The sequence below is a fragment of the Bos indicus x Bos taurus genome, chromosome 1 (genome assembly GCF_003369695.1).
Source record: "Bos indicus x Bos taurus breed Angus x Brahman F1 hybrid chromosome 1, Bos_hybrid_MaternalHap_v2.0, whole genome shotgun sequence".
In the NCBI taxonomy this organism is placed as follows: domain Eukaryota; kingdom Metazoa; phylum Chordata; class Mammalia; order Artiodactyla; family Bovidae; genus Bos; species Bos indicus x Bos taurus.
In genome coordinates this window covers 151241136-151258146 of record NC_040076.1, presented here as the reverse complement: position 1 = coordinate 151258146, position 17011 = coordinate 151241136, and the positions used below count along the sequence as shown (strand labels likewise).

General features: G+C 43.3%; 1 protein-coding gene across 2 annotated transcripts in view; it reads left to right on the top strand.

The window, feature by feature from the left end:
* Window positions 1–17011, top strand: part of COL6A5 (collagen type VI alpha 5 chain) — a 155850-nt gene that overhangs the window by 31157 nt on the left and 107682 nt on the right. For both annotated transcript variants that reach the window (XM_027549097.1, XM_027549107.1), the window contains exons 3-6: window positions 760–1350; window positions 5314–5946; window positions 11304–11864; window positions 16364–16918. In XM_027549097.1, coding sequence (XP_027404898.1) covers window positions 760–1350; window positions 5314–5946; window positions 11304–11864; window positions 16364–16918 — 2340 coding nt within the window. The remainder of the gene's footprint in view (window positions 1–759; window positions 1351–5313; window positions 5947–11303; window positions 11865–16363; window positions 16919–17011) is intronic.

Below are 17011 nucleotides of genomic sequence, written 5' to 3'. Positions count from 1 at the left end.
CGTGTCCGACTTTTTTGTGACCCCATGGACCACAGCCAGCAAGGTTCCTCTGTTCATTCAGTATTTTCCCAGGCGAAAATACTGGAGTTAGCTGCCATTTCCTTCTCCAAGGGATCTTCCCAACCCAGGAAAAGAACCTGTTTCCTGGATTGACAGGTGAATTCTTTACCACTAAGCAGGGGATGAAACTGTTTCCTACATTGGCAGGTGGATTCTTTACCACTAAGCCATCCCTCTCGAGCCAAAGAGGGATGCTCTGGTGTAAGGAATGCACCAGAATCTCCTCCAATCAAGCCACACCCTGCTTCTCTTCCTCTGCCTCCCCTCAATCAAGCTCCTGTTTCAGATCTGCCTCTATGATCTCCAGCCCAAGATAGCTGCTTCTTTGCTTGATACTGTTATAAAAGTTGCTTTTAATCCACAGGCCACTTGGCAACTTTATGGCATCACATTGTTTATTCTTTTAGTACAATATCAAGTTGTTTGGGGTTCCACAACCAAAAAACGAAAAAAATGTCAGTTGGTTGCCTTTGGCACAGAGTTGTAAAAGAAAAATCTGTTGTTAACATTACAGAAGTCCTCTTGTTTGACATTTTAGCATAAACAAGTACAGTTTCCTCTGTTTGACCTCCAGAAGATACTTTCCTTGGGATTCTGAGTCACCCTTAACAATAGGACATAATCTCAAAGGAGATGTGGTTAAAATATCAAGGCTAAACCATCTCCTTACTTGGGTTTGTTGTCATCTTATTTTGATAGGGCCAGGCCCTGAGTATGCTGATGTGGTGTTTCTGGTGGACAGCTCCGACCACCTGGGAATTAAGTCCTTCCCGTTTGTGAAGACCTTCATCAACAAGATGATCAGCAGCCTCCCCATAGAGGCTGACAAGTACCACGTGGGCCTGGCCCAGTACAGCGATGGGCTCCACAGAGAGTTCCTGCTCAGCGCCTTCAAGAGCAGGGGCCCCATGCTGAACCACGTCAAGAAGAACTTCGGGTTCCTGGGGGGCTCCCTGCGGATTGGGAAGGCTCTCCAGGAGGTTCACAGGGCCTACTTCTCAAGCGGGAGGGACAGGAAACAGTTTCCCCCGATCCTGGTGGTCCTGGCTTCCGGAGAGTCTGAAGATGCTGTGGAAGAGGCCGCCGAAGCGCTGCGCAAAGATGGGGTGAGGATCGTCTCTGTGGGGATACAGGGGGCATCTGAGAAGACCCTGAAGGCCATGGCCACGGGCCAGTTCCACTACCGCCTCCGGACGGTCAGGGACCTCAGCACATTCTCCCAAAACATGACGCAGATTCTCAAGGATGCAGCTCAGTACAAAGATGGAACAGCCTACTCTGATATAGAAGGTAAGGAGGCTCTTTGTTGAAGAGGTGTCCCACCCCCATGCATTCTGACCCAGAAAGCCATCTCCTATTATCTCTAAGTTGCCACCCACCAGAAATCTCTATTTCATGCAGAAATGTAGAAGACCTCCTTCTCATGAACTTTCATTCCTGATCTCCTAAAGCTAAAAGGAGACTACCATAGCTTATCATTTGAAAAATGCTTTATTTATGTCTTAGGAAAGTTCTACATAAGACCCCCAACAGAAGACCTTTGAGTACAAACAGTTTACTTAGGGAGTTATCCTAGAAAGCCTTAGCAAAGAGAGGGTGATGTGAGACAGGAAGCCACATATGCAGTGTTGATGAGCAGGTGGAACAGGTCAGTACACTCATGGAAGGCACCCAGTAAGTATACTGCCCTGCTGAGGGGATCCAGTCATTCTATCCAGAGTGAGGTAGAAAGAGTTTCTAGCAAATGAATTTTCCTGGCTGCCTCTGTGCTCAGTTGATAATGAGAGGCTATTCTGAGTAGGTGCTATCTAGTTCTAAGACTCAAGGAAGCCACTTGGTGTGGTAAAAAGTGCCCTTACCACAGGTCAAAAAGATCCAGACAATGCCAATAGCTGGCTGTGAACTTGAGGAAGTGATGTCGTCTCTGTGAGCCTTGCATCAGCACCTTCATTTGTAAGCTATAAAAGCTGAAATGATCTTGAAACTTTTTTCCTGCTCTCATTCACCAATGGGTTGATTTTGTAATCAGACCAGGTTATGCCTTAATAACAACCCACTCCAGTATTCTTGCCTGGAGAATCCCAGGGAAGGGGGAGCCTGGTGGGCTGCCGTCTATGGGGTCGCAGAGAGTCGAACACAACCGAAGTGATTTAGCGGCAGCAGCAGCATGCCTTAATAAAAAGTAGACTTCCCGAATAAGAAGTTTATTGATTTCCCTTCTAACAGTGCTCAGGTTGACCAGTTGTTTTGCTTCTATTCAAATACTTAGGTTGGTGGTGGCTCTTCCATCTTCAAATATCACTTTCAAGGTGCCCTGGGAATTGGTATGCAGCTGGTGAAGGGGAAAAAGAGGGAAGGTCACTCGTGGGATGAGTTTATGGGCTAAGCTTGGAAGAGGCACACATTCTGCTCACATTTCTTTAGTAAGATCTTAGTCCCATTGCCACACCTAATTGCAGGTAAGGCTGGGAACTATGTCTAGTCCTGTGAGCAAGAAGAGGAAATGGGTTTGGGTAAGTATTGGGCAGGCTCTGTCACAGTTAGTGCTGCCTCTGAAGCACCAGGAAGTACTTTTACCTTCACTTTTCTCATCCTTCATTCCTCCTGCCTGGGGGGAAATAGCAAGTTCCCACAGTACATGTACTTCTCCTCCTCGAGAGAAAACCCTCCTGTGACCCTTCCCTGGTGGCTCAGACAGTAAAGATCCCCTGCAATGCGGGAGACCTGGGTTCAACCCCTGGGTTGGGAAGATCCCCTGCAGGAGGGTGTGGCAACCCATTCCAGTATCCTTGGTTGGAGAAGCCCCATGGACAGAGGAGCCTGGCGGGCTACCATCCATGGGGTCACAAAGAATCGGACACGACTGAGCGACTAAGCACGTGAATGAAATGTGACCCTTCCCCTTGGGAACCTTGGAGACCTTACAACCCTGTCGATAGCCTGAGATCTCCATGACAGTAGGGCTTTACCACCTTCTTAGAAGTCTCTGGGTACTGACTGTGTTTCTCTCACTCCTCCTGATTTATTTTACAGTGGTATATAGTTCAACAAGGGTTGCTTGTCAGGACCCTATCCTTCCCTTTGAAAGTGAAAGTGTTAGTCACTCAGTGATGTCTGACTCTTTGCAACCCCATGGACTATAGTCCACAAGGCTCCTCTGTTCATGGAGTTCTCCAGGCAAGACTTTTGGAGTGGATTGCCATTCCTTTCCTGATCCAGGGATTGAACCCAGGTCTTCCGCATTGCAGGCAGATTCTTTACCATCTGAGCCACCAGGGAAGCCTAGAGGTTAAGAATAAGGGTTTGGGAGTCTGAGTTCAAAGCCTGGCTTGGCTGCTAAGGGCCTTGAGTAAGCTGCTTAGCTTCTGAGCTCCAGTTTCCTTACCTATAAAGTGAGGATAATAGTGTTGGCCTTATGATGAGTGATATGACTTGTATGGAGTTTGGCAAACAGTTTGTAATAGCTATTTGCAAATAAATGCTGAGCTGAGCAGGCCATGTTGAAAGTTTGTTTTAGCAAACTATGGGGGTGGGGTGGGGTTCAGAGCACAGTAGTAGGTTTATGAGAATTACAATTCCACAAATACTTCTGAGCTTGTACCGGGTACCAGGTACTGGAGAGATAGAGATAAGTAAGATATGTCTTTTGGCTTCTAGAGCTCACTATTTTATGGGTAGTTTTTGGCAAGATTTGAGCTTATCTCTCAGCTGCACTTATCACAGCTGTGGTTCCCCCATCTGTGTCTGGAGTGGGTATTTTCTGTGCATGTGATATACTTTCCCCTGCATTCCAGATTTATAGAGCCAACTGCTTACCTGGCATCTTCAATAGATCTCAAACTCAGCATGTCTGAAACAGAGCTCTTGACTCCTCCCTCCAACCTGTTCTTCCCCCTATCTCCCCTACCTTGGAAAAAGACAGAACCAACATCCTCTCAGTTGTTCATGTCAAAAACCTAGGCGTTTTCAACACTTCCTTTTTGTTTCCCAACACATATCTAATTTATCATCAAGTCCACTCTACGTCTAATTCATGTATCAAAAGTACTCTTGTTATCTTTGCCCAAGAACCATTATCTATTTCCTGTATTAGGGCAATTACTTTTAAGTAAACTTTAATGAGTTCATTGTCTCCCTTCAGGAACTAGGGTGATATTTAAAAGATGTAAATAAGATCATGTGAGTCCCACATGGTTGGACCTGGTTCCCTCTGACCTCATCAGTCATTGTTCCCCTCACTCACTGGCTCTGGCTACTCTGAGTGTCTTGCTTGTTTCTACTTCTTGCTTTTCTTTCTGCCAGAATTATTCTTTTATTTTTCAAACAATGTGTAGCTGAATCTTTCTCTTCGCCTTTCTCAACCTAAATGTGATCCTTTCAGAGAGGCCTTCCCTAACTTATTTATGTCTCAGATAATTTAGTTCTTACCCCACATCACCAACATAGGGCAGCTCATTTGAGACACCTGTTTTATTTTCCTTGTTAGCATTCATTATGGTCTGAACTAATATAAGGAGAAGGCAATGGCACCCCACTCCAGTACTCTTGCCTGGAAAATTCCATGGATGGAGGAGCCTGGTGGGCTGCAGTCCATGGGGTCGCTAAGAGTCAGACACGACTGAGCGACTTCACTCTCACTTTTCACTTTCATGCATTGGAGAAGGAAATGGCAACCCACTCCAGTGTTCTTGCCTGGAGAATCCCAGGGATGGGGAGCCTGGTGGGCTGCCGTCCATGGGGTCGCACAGAGTCAGACACGACTGAAGCGACTCAGCAGCAGCAGCAGCAGGACTAATATAATCTATTTTTCTGTCTTCCCCATAAAGTAAGAACTCCTTGAGATCAGAGATATTTCCATGAACTCATACCTATATCTCAGCATTTGAAAGTGGTCTTGGTGGTTGTGGTGGAGGTTCATCCTGGTGATCGTGGATTTGGAGGTGGTGGTTGGTAGAGGTGGTGGTAGTCATACTGGTGGTGATGTTGGTCGTGAAGGTCATGGTGATGGGATGTGATAGGAAAACTGGTAAGACGAGTTCTGCAGATAGGGGAAGAGCATTTCAAGGTCTCTGAAATCAATGGCCAGTGTAAATTTTGCTCAGAATTTTTATATTTTTTTTCAGCAAAAAATCGCTAATTCTATCTGTCATGACTCCCTCCATTTTCCCTAATGATGTCTGACAAGCTATACAGTGGCTTTCTCACTCTGAGCCGGGGTCTGTACTAACCTACTTGCTTTTTCTCTCTCCGTAGTCCCCTTTCCCAGGGCCTGTAAGAAAGATTCAATTGCCGACCTCATGTTTCTGGTGGATGAGGCCGTTGGGACCACAGAGAATCTAAGGCTCCTGCAGAACTTCCTGAAGAACATCACCTCCTCCATGGATGTGCAAGACAACTGCCTGCGGATTGGACTTATGAGTTACAGTGACAGAGTCGAGACGGTTTCTCCTCTGAGCTCGAGCACAACCCAGTCTGAATTTCAGGAGCAAATCCAGAAGCTTTCTCTGCGGGCTGGGAAATCCAGTGCTGGAGCTGCCATTGATCAGCTGAGGAGGAAAGGCTTCTCAGCAGCACATGGCAGCAGACGGGCACAAGGAGTGCCCCAGATAGCAGTCCTGGTTACGGACAGGCCGTCGGACGACAGCGTGCGTGAGGTGGCCCTCGACCTCCGGCTGCAGGACGTAACCGTGCTTGCCTTGGGCATTGAAGGGGCCAACAAGACCCAGTTAGAAGAGATAGTGTCTTACCCTCCGGAGCAGACCATCTCCATGCTGCAGTCCTATGCAGACTTGGATAATTACAGTAAGAAGTTCTTAAAAAAGCTCCAGAATGAAATATGGTCCCAAGTCTCGGCTCGTGCTGAACAAATGGAACTTGATAAAACTGGTATGTTTTAAAAAATACTTTTCCTATTATAAAAGTAATAGGAGCAGTTGTCAAGGGTGGGAGCAGGGGCAGGCTCAAGGACTTACTGCAATTGGGTAAAGGGATTTTAGGGGTTATGAAAATATTCTAAAGCTAGATTTTGGTGATGGTTTCACTTTATACATTTTCAAACCTTATGACTTTCCTAAACGTTATTAAATGATTGCAATGGATGTTTTAAGCATATAAGTCATACTGGGATAAAATATAAAAACCGTAATTTTAAAATAGTTGAATAGTGTTGATGAACATAAAGGAAAAAAATATCTTTATCTTTCAGATAAAGCCATTCTTAACATTTCTCTTATCTTTTAGTCTCTTCTCTCTCTCTCTCCACTCATGGACACAAACACATGTATATACATTTTTTAAAAATGGTGTAACGTGGGTATTGGTGTAACGTGGGTATTGGTGTAACGTGGGTATTGGTGTAACGTGGGTATTGGTGTAACGTGGGTATTGGTGCTGTTGAGAAGAACTTTATGTAATGATGACAATGTTCTTTGTCTTCACTGTTCAGTAAGGCAGCCACTAGCCAACTTTGGCTATTGAGCACTTGGAATGTGGCTAGTGGAACTGAGTTTTAAGGTTAACTTAGAACTTTTTATTTTTATTTTAGCAGCCACAGGCTGGTGGCTGGCATGTTGGAGAATGCAGGAACACACAGTTGGGTACTTGTTGTATCATTTACAATTACTTCTGAGTGTGACTAACAAAAGGAAAAAATATAGCAGTGATTTAGATACGATAAAATGATTTTCTGTTTCACAAATAAGTCCTAAGGTAGGTTTAAAGAGCTGGATGATATACCAGTGTCCGTGTCTAAGTTATTTTCTTGTTTGTGGTCTCTATTCCCAGGATCATAATCCAAGATAACTGCTCCTGGCATTACATTCACATCCAGCAACTAGAATGACGAAAGAGAAGGAAAAGGCAGGGTTCCCCCGCCTTTTCTTCAATGGTATTCCTGGGAATTACACATACCATCTTTGCTTACATCCCATTGGCCAGAACTTAGTCACATGTCACTCTTCATTAATGTAATCTTTATTTGGGGCAGCCAAGTACCTCGGCAAATTACGGGGGTCTAAATTAGCTTAGAAGAGAGAACGGATGTTAGGGATAACCAGGATGATATGCCTTACTCCCTTTTCTATCAACCTTATACCATGAACTTTGGTCCACCTCTTTAAATGTTCATTGCCAATATTCCTTTTAGGTTGGGAGTAATAATATTTCATCCTCTGGGTATAACAGAATTTGTTTGATATATCCTAAATTGTTGGATATAGAGGTTGTTGCCAGTATTCTGCTTTTATGAAAATCTTAGCAGGGATCATCATTATACTTATATCTTTGTCCACAACTGAATCTGCTATAGCCTTACCAAGTTCTTTTCAAAGGTGCCAGGACATACAGACAAAACACACTTGATGTGGCTTCGAGTTTCTCTACTCCTGAGCTCTCTGCCGTCTTCACACATTTCCCTGCAATAAGACGCTTTCCAACAATTGGACTCAAATTTGGCAGCACCCACCTGGAAAAGAATCCTCCAATCACATTAAAGGTTAATTTTAAACTCACATTAGTCAACTGAAAGTAAAAGGATGCGATCCTGGGCCAGCCCTGACTTTCCTCTTGCATGTATACATTACACGGCAGCAGCAAAGAACCAGTGTCCCATTCCCTCCTGTGTGATACAGAGAGGAGTCCTTCAGAGTGGCAGCTGCTTTGCTGTAGTATAAAGTTTAAGGCATAGGGGGATGTGACAAAAACCACTGTTGCCATTATAGAATGTCTACATGGGAAGAAATGGGGCCAAGGCTAGGACAAGGGCTACCCTTATCTTCCATAAAGCCTCAGTAAGTGGCTTTGTGTTCATTCAGTGGCTCTCAAATATTGGTACCTGTCAGGTAAGGATTCAGGTAAAATTGATGTATCAAAAATATACCCAGGAAAACTGGAGATTGGTAGGGAAGTGAGGATACGGGACCAGGAAGGGCAGGATGATAAGCAAAGTCCCATGGAGGGCCAATTCCGCTGAACCATTCTAGAGACAGTGTGGGTTAAACCTTAGAGTTGTCCTAGTCAGGGGCAATGTAACCAAAGAATTTATATTCCAGCACACAGGAGGAAATGTTCATTTCCAGACACTTCTGGCTCAAGTAAAAAGCAAAAAGGATTTCTACAACCTGAGTAGCCAACCACCCCTAGATACTGCTGCTGGCTGTTTAAATGAAAGTGCTGGGAACTGGTTACACAAAATTCCTGATAAAGGATTTGAGGGGATATAGGTGGAGCACCCACAGTGTCTACTATAATTTTATTAGGGCTCCCTGAGGAGATTGTCAATAATTCGGTGGCCCAATCCAATGACTCAGTGTCTGCAGGTAGGGCAGGCATTTTAGAAAGCTCTCCAATGAACTCACACTAGCAGTATCTGAGAACCACTGCCTCAGTGAATTTGCCACGGTCTGCAGTGAGACAGCCAGCTTTACAGTTTCAAAATGGTCAAACACAGACAACCAATCTCTACTGACTTAGTCACTGCTGTGTCCACCACCTCCGACACTACTGTCTCTAATTTATGTAGCAGAATTTCATTAAAGCAAGGAAAATCTCACATGAACCAAACCAGGAGACTGATGGATAAGAAAAGATTGATGATTATCTTTGTAGTGGAGCTATAGTGCCGGAGACCTGGACACTGGAGACCATATTCCTCTGAGAGATACAGTCTCTCCGTATAGACATTTATACAAGCGGGAAGCTAGTCTATAAGCAGAAGATTGCTGGAGGATGTGGAACCAGAGCAAAGGAGTTAGTTTTATGACTTAAATGTCTTGTGGTATTTAGTCAGGGGGATGATTCTATTTTAAAGTCCAATATATAGATCTATATCTCTAGATAACTGTGCAGGTGAGACCTTGTCCCAGGGCACACATTTTTCTTCAACCCTGTCCAACTGAACTTTTTAGATGGATATATTCTGTAATTACACTGTCCCATGTAATAGCCACTAACCACATGGAACTGTTAAGCACCTGAAATGTGGCTTTTGCAACTGAAGAGTTGAATTTTAAATTTTATTTAATTTTCAGCCGTTTGTGTTCACATTTTAATAGAAACATGTGACTAGTGGCTAGTCACTAGTCTAGCCATGGTTGGATGGGCATTGCCATGGTTACCCCCTGGGACTTGAATTTTTCTCTCCTTCATTACTGATCACCATTTTTCTTTATTAGGTATATATATATCAATTCATTCTGGTCTCTATCAAGTGTTTCTGTCTGGGGATCACACTTGTCTTTTGCAGATAACTGCTTACCTTTGCCCTAATACTTTATACGTTGATTTCATAGTTTAATTCTCAGAGTCAAACTTATTTTCAGTATTTCTGATTTCTTAAGAGCCAACTCCCCATAGCCTGAAGTAGTGTCAACAGCTATAAGTTACCAACAAGCTATCAAGAAAGAAAATATTTCTGAAAAGACTAAATTGTCTTGTATTTTAGAGACCTTTTCACATACTCAACCAGGTAATCGTACACATAACCTAAAATTTAAAGGTATATATTTTTTTCTTCCACCCAATTTAAAAAATGGCTAAGTAGAGTAGTGAAGAGACTATTAGGAAACTTAAAGCACTTTTTGACAGAGCTTCTGCTCAACAAAGGAAAAATATTGAGAGCTCTTTGATTTATAATTTCCTGTTGAAATCTTGTGATGTACCAGGCCTGAACTGGGCAGAAGCAGAAAACGAGGCAAAGTCTCTGCCCTCATGGAGCTGACATTCTGTGTCAGCAAACAGGCTGTGCTCAAATGAATAATCAAGTAATTTCAGAAAGTAACGGGCATCATAAAGAAAGCAGACAGGGTAGTGGGGTAGATAATGATTGATGTGTTTTAGCTGGAAGGGAAGAGAAGGACTTCTAAAGACATACCTTTGAGTTGACACGTCCATGAGATGAGAAGCGACCAGCCTGTGAAGGTTCGGGGGGGAAGAATATTTCAGGAAAGAGGACAGGCACAAAAGTACAGGAGGCAGCCCGGTGTTGCTGAAACACAGCAAGGAAGGCAAAGAATTGCCAGTTTCCTCGTGGCTCGGCTGGTAAAGAATCCGCCTGCGATGCAGGAAACCAGGGTTCGATCCCTGGGTTGGGAAGATTCCCCTGGAGAAGGGAAAGGCTACCCACTCCAATATTCTAACCTAGAGAATTCCAAGGACTGTATAGTCCACGGGGTCGCAAAGAGTCAGGTACAACTGAGCGACTTTCACTCACTCACTCAGAAATAGGATGACAAAGAAAAGGAGGAAAGAGTAGTGTTATTTTTCATTTTAAAATTCTAACTACAGTGATAAATCATTTAAGTAGAACAGTAATATGGTCTGGTTCTAGTTTTAAATATATTATTCTAGTTGCTCCAGGTAGAAGAGGTTATTGGGGCAGTAAGAACAGAAGGTCATCTGAACCTATTTCTCAAAGGAATGATAAGGCATAAACTACAAATGCAGGCAGGTGTCAATACCAGAAAATCAATCTTAACTAAAAGCCTGGAGGTTGGGGAATCTGGTCTTTAGTCTTTAAGTCACTGACTGCATGACCTCAGTGACTGGGCCTCACTCAGTTTCAACTGCCTCACACGGTTGCAGTAAGTTTCACAGGAGAAAATGGGTCTGAATATGGTCAGTGAAACGTCCAGGCCTCAGCTGAAGTGTCCTCATTCTTTAGAAGCTGTTACCGAATCCAAACTCACTCTGCTTTTGATCCACAATAGGCCGGTAAATCTGAGATATGAGGTGTTACGGTAAGGAATAACAACTTTATTTGGAAAGCCAGCTGACTGAGAAGATGGCAGACTAATGTCTCAAAATAATCATCTTATGGGGCCTGGATGCCATGTTCTTTTATAGAGCACAAAAGGGGAGGAGGTGAGGAAGTAAAGTAAGAAGGTCCTAAGTTTTGCAAGCATCTCCTGGAAAGGCCAGCCTCAGGGAGGGGGGCTGTTACTTTCTTCTTTTTTGCAGCCATTCACGGGTGGACAGAGTCAGAATGTTTCCCTGGACAAAGTCACTTTAGCTTACCATTCAGGCAGGGTGGCAGAGTTCCCTAGGCAGGCCGTTATGTATAGACGGTATCCTTTTAGTGAACAAAAGCAACTAAAGTAAAAGAAACAGATCCAACATGTAGTCAGATTTTGTTTTTCCCTGTAACAGCTTCACAGCCTCAGGCTCCTTTCCAAATCCTTCTGCAAAGTTCTCTCCAGGTTCTCTACAATTAACAAAGAATGTACTTTCTGTTTTCAATTTTTCTGCAGGCTGTGTGGACACAAAAGAGGCTGATCTCTATTTCCTCATCGATGGCTCAAGCAGCATTCAGAAAAAACACTTTGAGCAAATCAGGGAATTCATGTTGGCGGTGATAAGGATGTTTAGCATTGGTCCAGACAAAGTTCGAGTTGGAGCTGTGCAGTATTCCCATGAGAAAAAAGTGGAATTTGATATCAGTGACTACCTTGATGATGTGAAATTAAGAAAGGCTGTTTTTAACATCAAGCAACTTGGGGGCGGAACTCGTACTGGGGCAGCCCTGGATTTCATGCTGCCACTGATGAGGGAGGGAAGGAAGCAGAGGATGAATGAGGTACCCTGTCACCTCATTGTGCTGACCGATGGGATATCTGGAGATGCTGTCCTGGAACCTGCTGAGAGACTAAGGGCTGAAAATATCACCATCCACGCGATTGGTATTGGGAAGGCTAACAGAACACAACTGCAACAGATTGCGAGGGAAGAGGAAAGGGTTAACTTTGGGCAGAACTTTGATGCTTTAAAAAGCATCAAGAATGAAGTTGTTCGCAGTATCTGCACTGAGAAAGGTAAGCAAAACAAAAAGGCTTTATTATCTGTCCTTTCCTAGTTGTTTCAGGGGCACTAATAGGCCAAGTAGAGGAGTGATGTGACCATTTGTCTGGCTCACATTTTGCTGAAGGGGTTCAGCCCCTGACTTTAAGCCAATTGCCAAGGTGGGAGAATCCCTCTGTAGACAGCTGCCCTGAGGCCATCTTGAAAGCTGTTAAGTGAAAAGGCCGCTAAGGATGCTGTTGTCTTCACCAAGCCCACTGCCATGAAGGTGAAAAAAAAAAGTGTGAAAGTGAAAGTGTTAGTTGCTCAGTTGTGTCCCACTCTTATCCACCCCATGGACTGTAGCTCGCCAGGCTCCTCTGTCCGTGGAATTCTCCAAGCAAGAGTACTGGGGTGGGTTGCCATTCCCTTCTTCAGGGGATCTTCCTGACCCAGGGATTGAACCCAAGTGTTCTGCATTGCATGCAGATTCTTTTACCCTGAGTTACCAGGGAAGCCCTATATTTGTGTGTGTGTGTGTGTGTGTGTGTGTGTGTGTGTGTGAGACACATTAATGGAGGCAGATGAGAACACTGGAAAGAAAACAGGCTCTGGTTTTCAGTGGGTTAGGATTCAACTCATTTCATTACTTGAGACTTGTACTTGCTCATCTATAAAATTAGGACAGTACCTACATCAGAGTATCCTTACAGTAAATACCAACTGTTATTTCTTTATTATGAAAGCATGCCTAGTCCATATGTAACCCCTATTTTTTTTATTTATAATGCAAATACATACTTGCATTTTTGTTCTGACTAAAAATTAAGTAACAGAAGTTAGGAAGAACAATGTGAAAATTCCTGCTGTGGACCTTGAATTGGTTACTTACCGTCTACTTGGCTTGGTCCTGTATGTGCAGGCTTATTATGAAGCTTAAAGGAAATAATGCACGTGGAGCATTTAGAGGAGGGCTTAGCCCATGGTAAGTGCTACATAAAATGTGATTATTGTAAAAGTTGGTCAAGGTGTTCATTGGTATGGAAAAGAAAAGAATGCTCACTTTACTTGAACTTACAAAGGTGAAATTGTGTTGGAAGTTTCTCTGAGCCACTAAAATCCAAAGAAAAATAAGCCAGCAAGTAAGTAACATGGGCAGTAAAATCCTAAACCATAACTTTATTGATCTTTTTCGTCCTGTTATGGACAGGAGTAAAGCTGGGTCTTCAGGATGTCTTAGAAACAGTATGAATACAAGTTCCTTTATGTTTCCTGGAGTCGATGGCAAGGAAAGTAAAAAGATTTCAGGAAAAATAAAATAGATTGTACTGAGGTCTTTTCAAAGGCAGGGACCAGTCTGAGGAGGGCCAGGATATTTCTTATTTGTTAAATATTTCTTATTTGCCAAACCCTGGCATACCTGAAGGAGGAGGCAAACTGTGGTCAAGGAACTGAGCCACAAGACGGTGAACAGAGAGGCAGAAAAACCAAGACGCAGAAGCTGGAGGGCCTAGAAGAAAAACATTCCTCTTAGAGAAGACGTGGATGGAGTGAGGCACAGGGTATCCATTCACGGGCAGGAAAAGAGGCTCTAGCAACACGGCCCCATTCCACACAACACAGAATATGGTTTTTCTCTTGCGTAGTTGTCCGGGGTGAGCACTCCAGGTCTAGCAAAGAGGCAGGTCCATTTGCAACACATAGTAACTATCTGTAGGTCAAAGATGGAGCTCCACACCCCGTCGTCTTCCCTTTGTGGACAGGGAGATAGGACCAGGGGCATCTCATCAGGCTCAATTGTTTTATTGTTCAGACCCAGAAGGGGTTAAATCACTCCTCCTCATAGCTACTAACAAATCCACAGTCACAGGGTCACATCTAGCTTCAAGGAAGCCTGGAAAATGTAGTCTTTACCTGGGTGGCCATCTTCCTGGTTGAAATCCTTTTATTGACATAGAGGAGTGGGAGATGAGGAGGTTCAGTTCAGTTCAGTCACTCAGTTGTGTCCGATTCTTTGTGAACCCATGGACTGCAGCACTCCACACCTCCCTGTCCATCACCAACTCCTGGAGTTTACTCAAACTCATGTCCATTGAGTTGGTGATGCCATCCAGCCATCTCATCCTCTGTCATCCCCTTCTCCTCCCACCTTCAATCTTTCCCAGCATCAGAGTCTTTCCTAATGGGTCAGTTCTTCACATCAGGTGGCCAAAGTATTGGAGCTTCAGCTTCAGCATCAGTCCTTCCAATGAATATTCAGGACTGATTTCCTTTAGGATGGACGGGTTGGATCTCCTTGCAGTCCAAGGGACTCTCAAGAGTCTTTTCCAACACCACAGTTCAAAAGCATCAGTTCTTTGGCCAACAAAGTTCCGTCTAGTCAAAGCTATGGTTTTTTGATGAGGAGGTAGATCCTGTGAGTAGTGACTGCATGTAGAAATCTCCCCCTTTGACATGTTATTTGTGGAACAGAGCATTCCACACTTCCCAGCACTGGGGATTTGTCAAGACCCTCAGACATCTTTGGCAACTTCCCTATTCACAACTTTCAAAATGGCCCCAGGGCAGTGTCGATCTCAAATGGTTTTAATCCCCCTACTGGGCCTTATGTTGTTGTTTTTGTTGTTCTTTAGTCACAATGTCATGTCCAACTCTTTTGCAGCCCCATGGACTGTAGCCTGCCAGGGTCCTTTTGTCCATGGGATTTCCCAGGCCAGAATACTGGAGTAGGTTGCCATTTCTTTCTCCACAGGATCTTCCTGACTCAGTGATTGAACCTACATCTCCTTCATTGGCAGTTGGGTTCGTTAGCTCTGAGTCACCAAGGAAGTTCCGGTGGACCTCATATAAATTATTAAAAATAGTAAACATTTGGAAATTTGCTGTATGTCTCAGGGAAATCAAACAGGGGCTCTGTATCAACCTAGAGGAGTGGGATGGGGAGGAAGATGGGCGGGAGTTTCCAGAGGGAGGGAATATATATATACCTATGGCTGATTCATGTTGAGATTTGACAGAAAACAACAAAATTCTGTACAGCAATTATCCTTCAATTGAAAGTAAATAAATTTTAAAAAAAGAAAAGAAAGCAAAAAAAAATAGTTGGCATGTTTTAGTTCTTCTATGGTTGATGATAACTGGTCATATACAAATAGTATGGGATAGATTCTGTGAGGACTGAGGAAGGGGCTGGTAAGAGAATGGCAGTGACAATGAAAGAAAAGGTTAAGACTAAGGAGATACATGCTAAAGACAATATACTTACAATTTATGCTATATATATTATATATATATAATACTATGGTGCATATGTGTGTATACATATGTAAATATATATATGTATACACACATGGCTTCCCAGGTGGCTCAATGGTAAAGAATCTGTCTTCAATGCAAGAGATGCCAGACATGTGGATTCCATCCCAGGGTCGGGAAGATCCCCTGGAGGAGGGCATGGCAAGCCATTCCAAGATTCTTGCCTGGAGAATCCCATGGACTGAGAATCCTGTCAGGCTACAGTCCATAAGGTCTTAAAGAGTCAGACAGGACTGAAGCAACTGAGCATGCACACACACACACACACACACACACACACACATGAATTAATAGCACTTTTTCATGACTTATAGAAATTGATCTTCTATGTGCGTATATATGTACAGATATGTATGAGGTGGAAGTGAAAGTGTGAGTCACTCAGTCGTGTCTGACTTTTTGTGACCCCATGGACTGTAGCCCACCAGGCTCCTCTGTCCATGGAATTTTCCAGGCAAGAATACTTGAGTAGATAGCTGTTTCCTTCTCCAGGGGATCTTCCAGACTCAGGAATCAAATCTGGGTCTCCCGCACTACAGGCAGATTCTTTATCGTCTGAGCCACCATATAGATGCATATATATGCCCACCTCCAGTCCATATCAACACATTTTATGTATAAATAAAGTTAATAGTCCCTGTTGAATGAATATGTGCTTACTAATGTACTTATTATCTCTAGTAAAAACTTTTCACCCCAATTTCTAATATTGATATTTTTAATTGCTTTAAATTATCCCAGAAAAAAATGCTATATAAAGGTTACTTAGAATTTTGTGCTTCAAGAATACACATAAAACCCTGAAATATTAGTCATATTAGTGCCCCAAATTGATTACTTTTCTCTGACTTTCTTTGTTGATCACCACTGCATCCTTAACACATGGCCTGATGCTCGCCATTTCATACACTTGAAGAATTATGAATTATGAATAAGTGCATAATGCATGCATGCGTAAGTGAGGGAATGAATATATACTTTAGAAGTTGCATTTCTTCTTTGAAAATTTTTAGATAATCTTCAATGAATTTCTAATTTAGGGTTATAGTCAGCAGACTACTACAAAAGAAGCAGATAAAATTTTTAAATGCAGTGGCAGTTGCTTGAGTTAATTTTTGATATTTACTGATTAAAGTATTTATTTCTGCTTTACTGTCTCTTGCATGTTCTGATAACCATGCCAACCTGGTATATTTCTGGCCTTTTTGATTACATGCAGGATGTGAAAGCATGAAGGCTGACATCATGTTTCTGGTGGACAGTTCTGGCAGTATAGGACCTGAAAATTTTGAGAAAATGAAAACTTTCATGAAAAACCTGTTAGATAAGATTCAGATTGGTGAAGACAAAAGCCGAGTTGGTGTAGTTCAATTCAGTCATTATAGTAAGGAAGAATTTCAGCTTGACAAATACTTTACACAAAAAGAAATTTCTGATGCAATAGATGGCATGTCCCCCATCAGTGACAATACTTTGACTGGAAGTGCGATAACCTTTGTGGATCCATACTTCACCGAGTCCAAGGGGGGCCGCTCAATGGTAAAAAAGTTTCTCATCCTTATCACTGATGGAGAAGCCCAGGATGATGTGAGAGACCCCGCAAAAGCTCTTCGGGACAAAGGTGTGGTCATCTTCTCTGTTGGGGTATACGGGGCCAACAGGACTCAGCTGGAGGAGATCAGCGGGGATGGCAGCCTGATCTTCCACGTTGAGAAATTCGATGATCTAAAGGCAATAGAGAGTAAACTCATCTTTCGCGTGTGTGCCCTTCATGGTAAGTGACCCTCTTATCCTTCAGGACGCAAGCTGTTGACTTTATAGTGGGGTGGACAGAGACTTGGACTTCAGACTTGGCCTCTAACTGGAC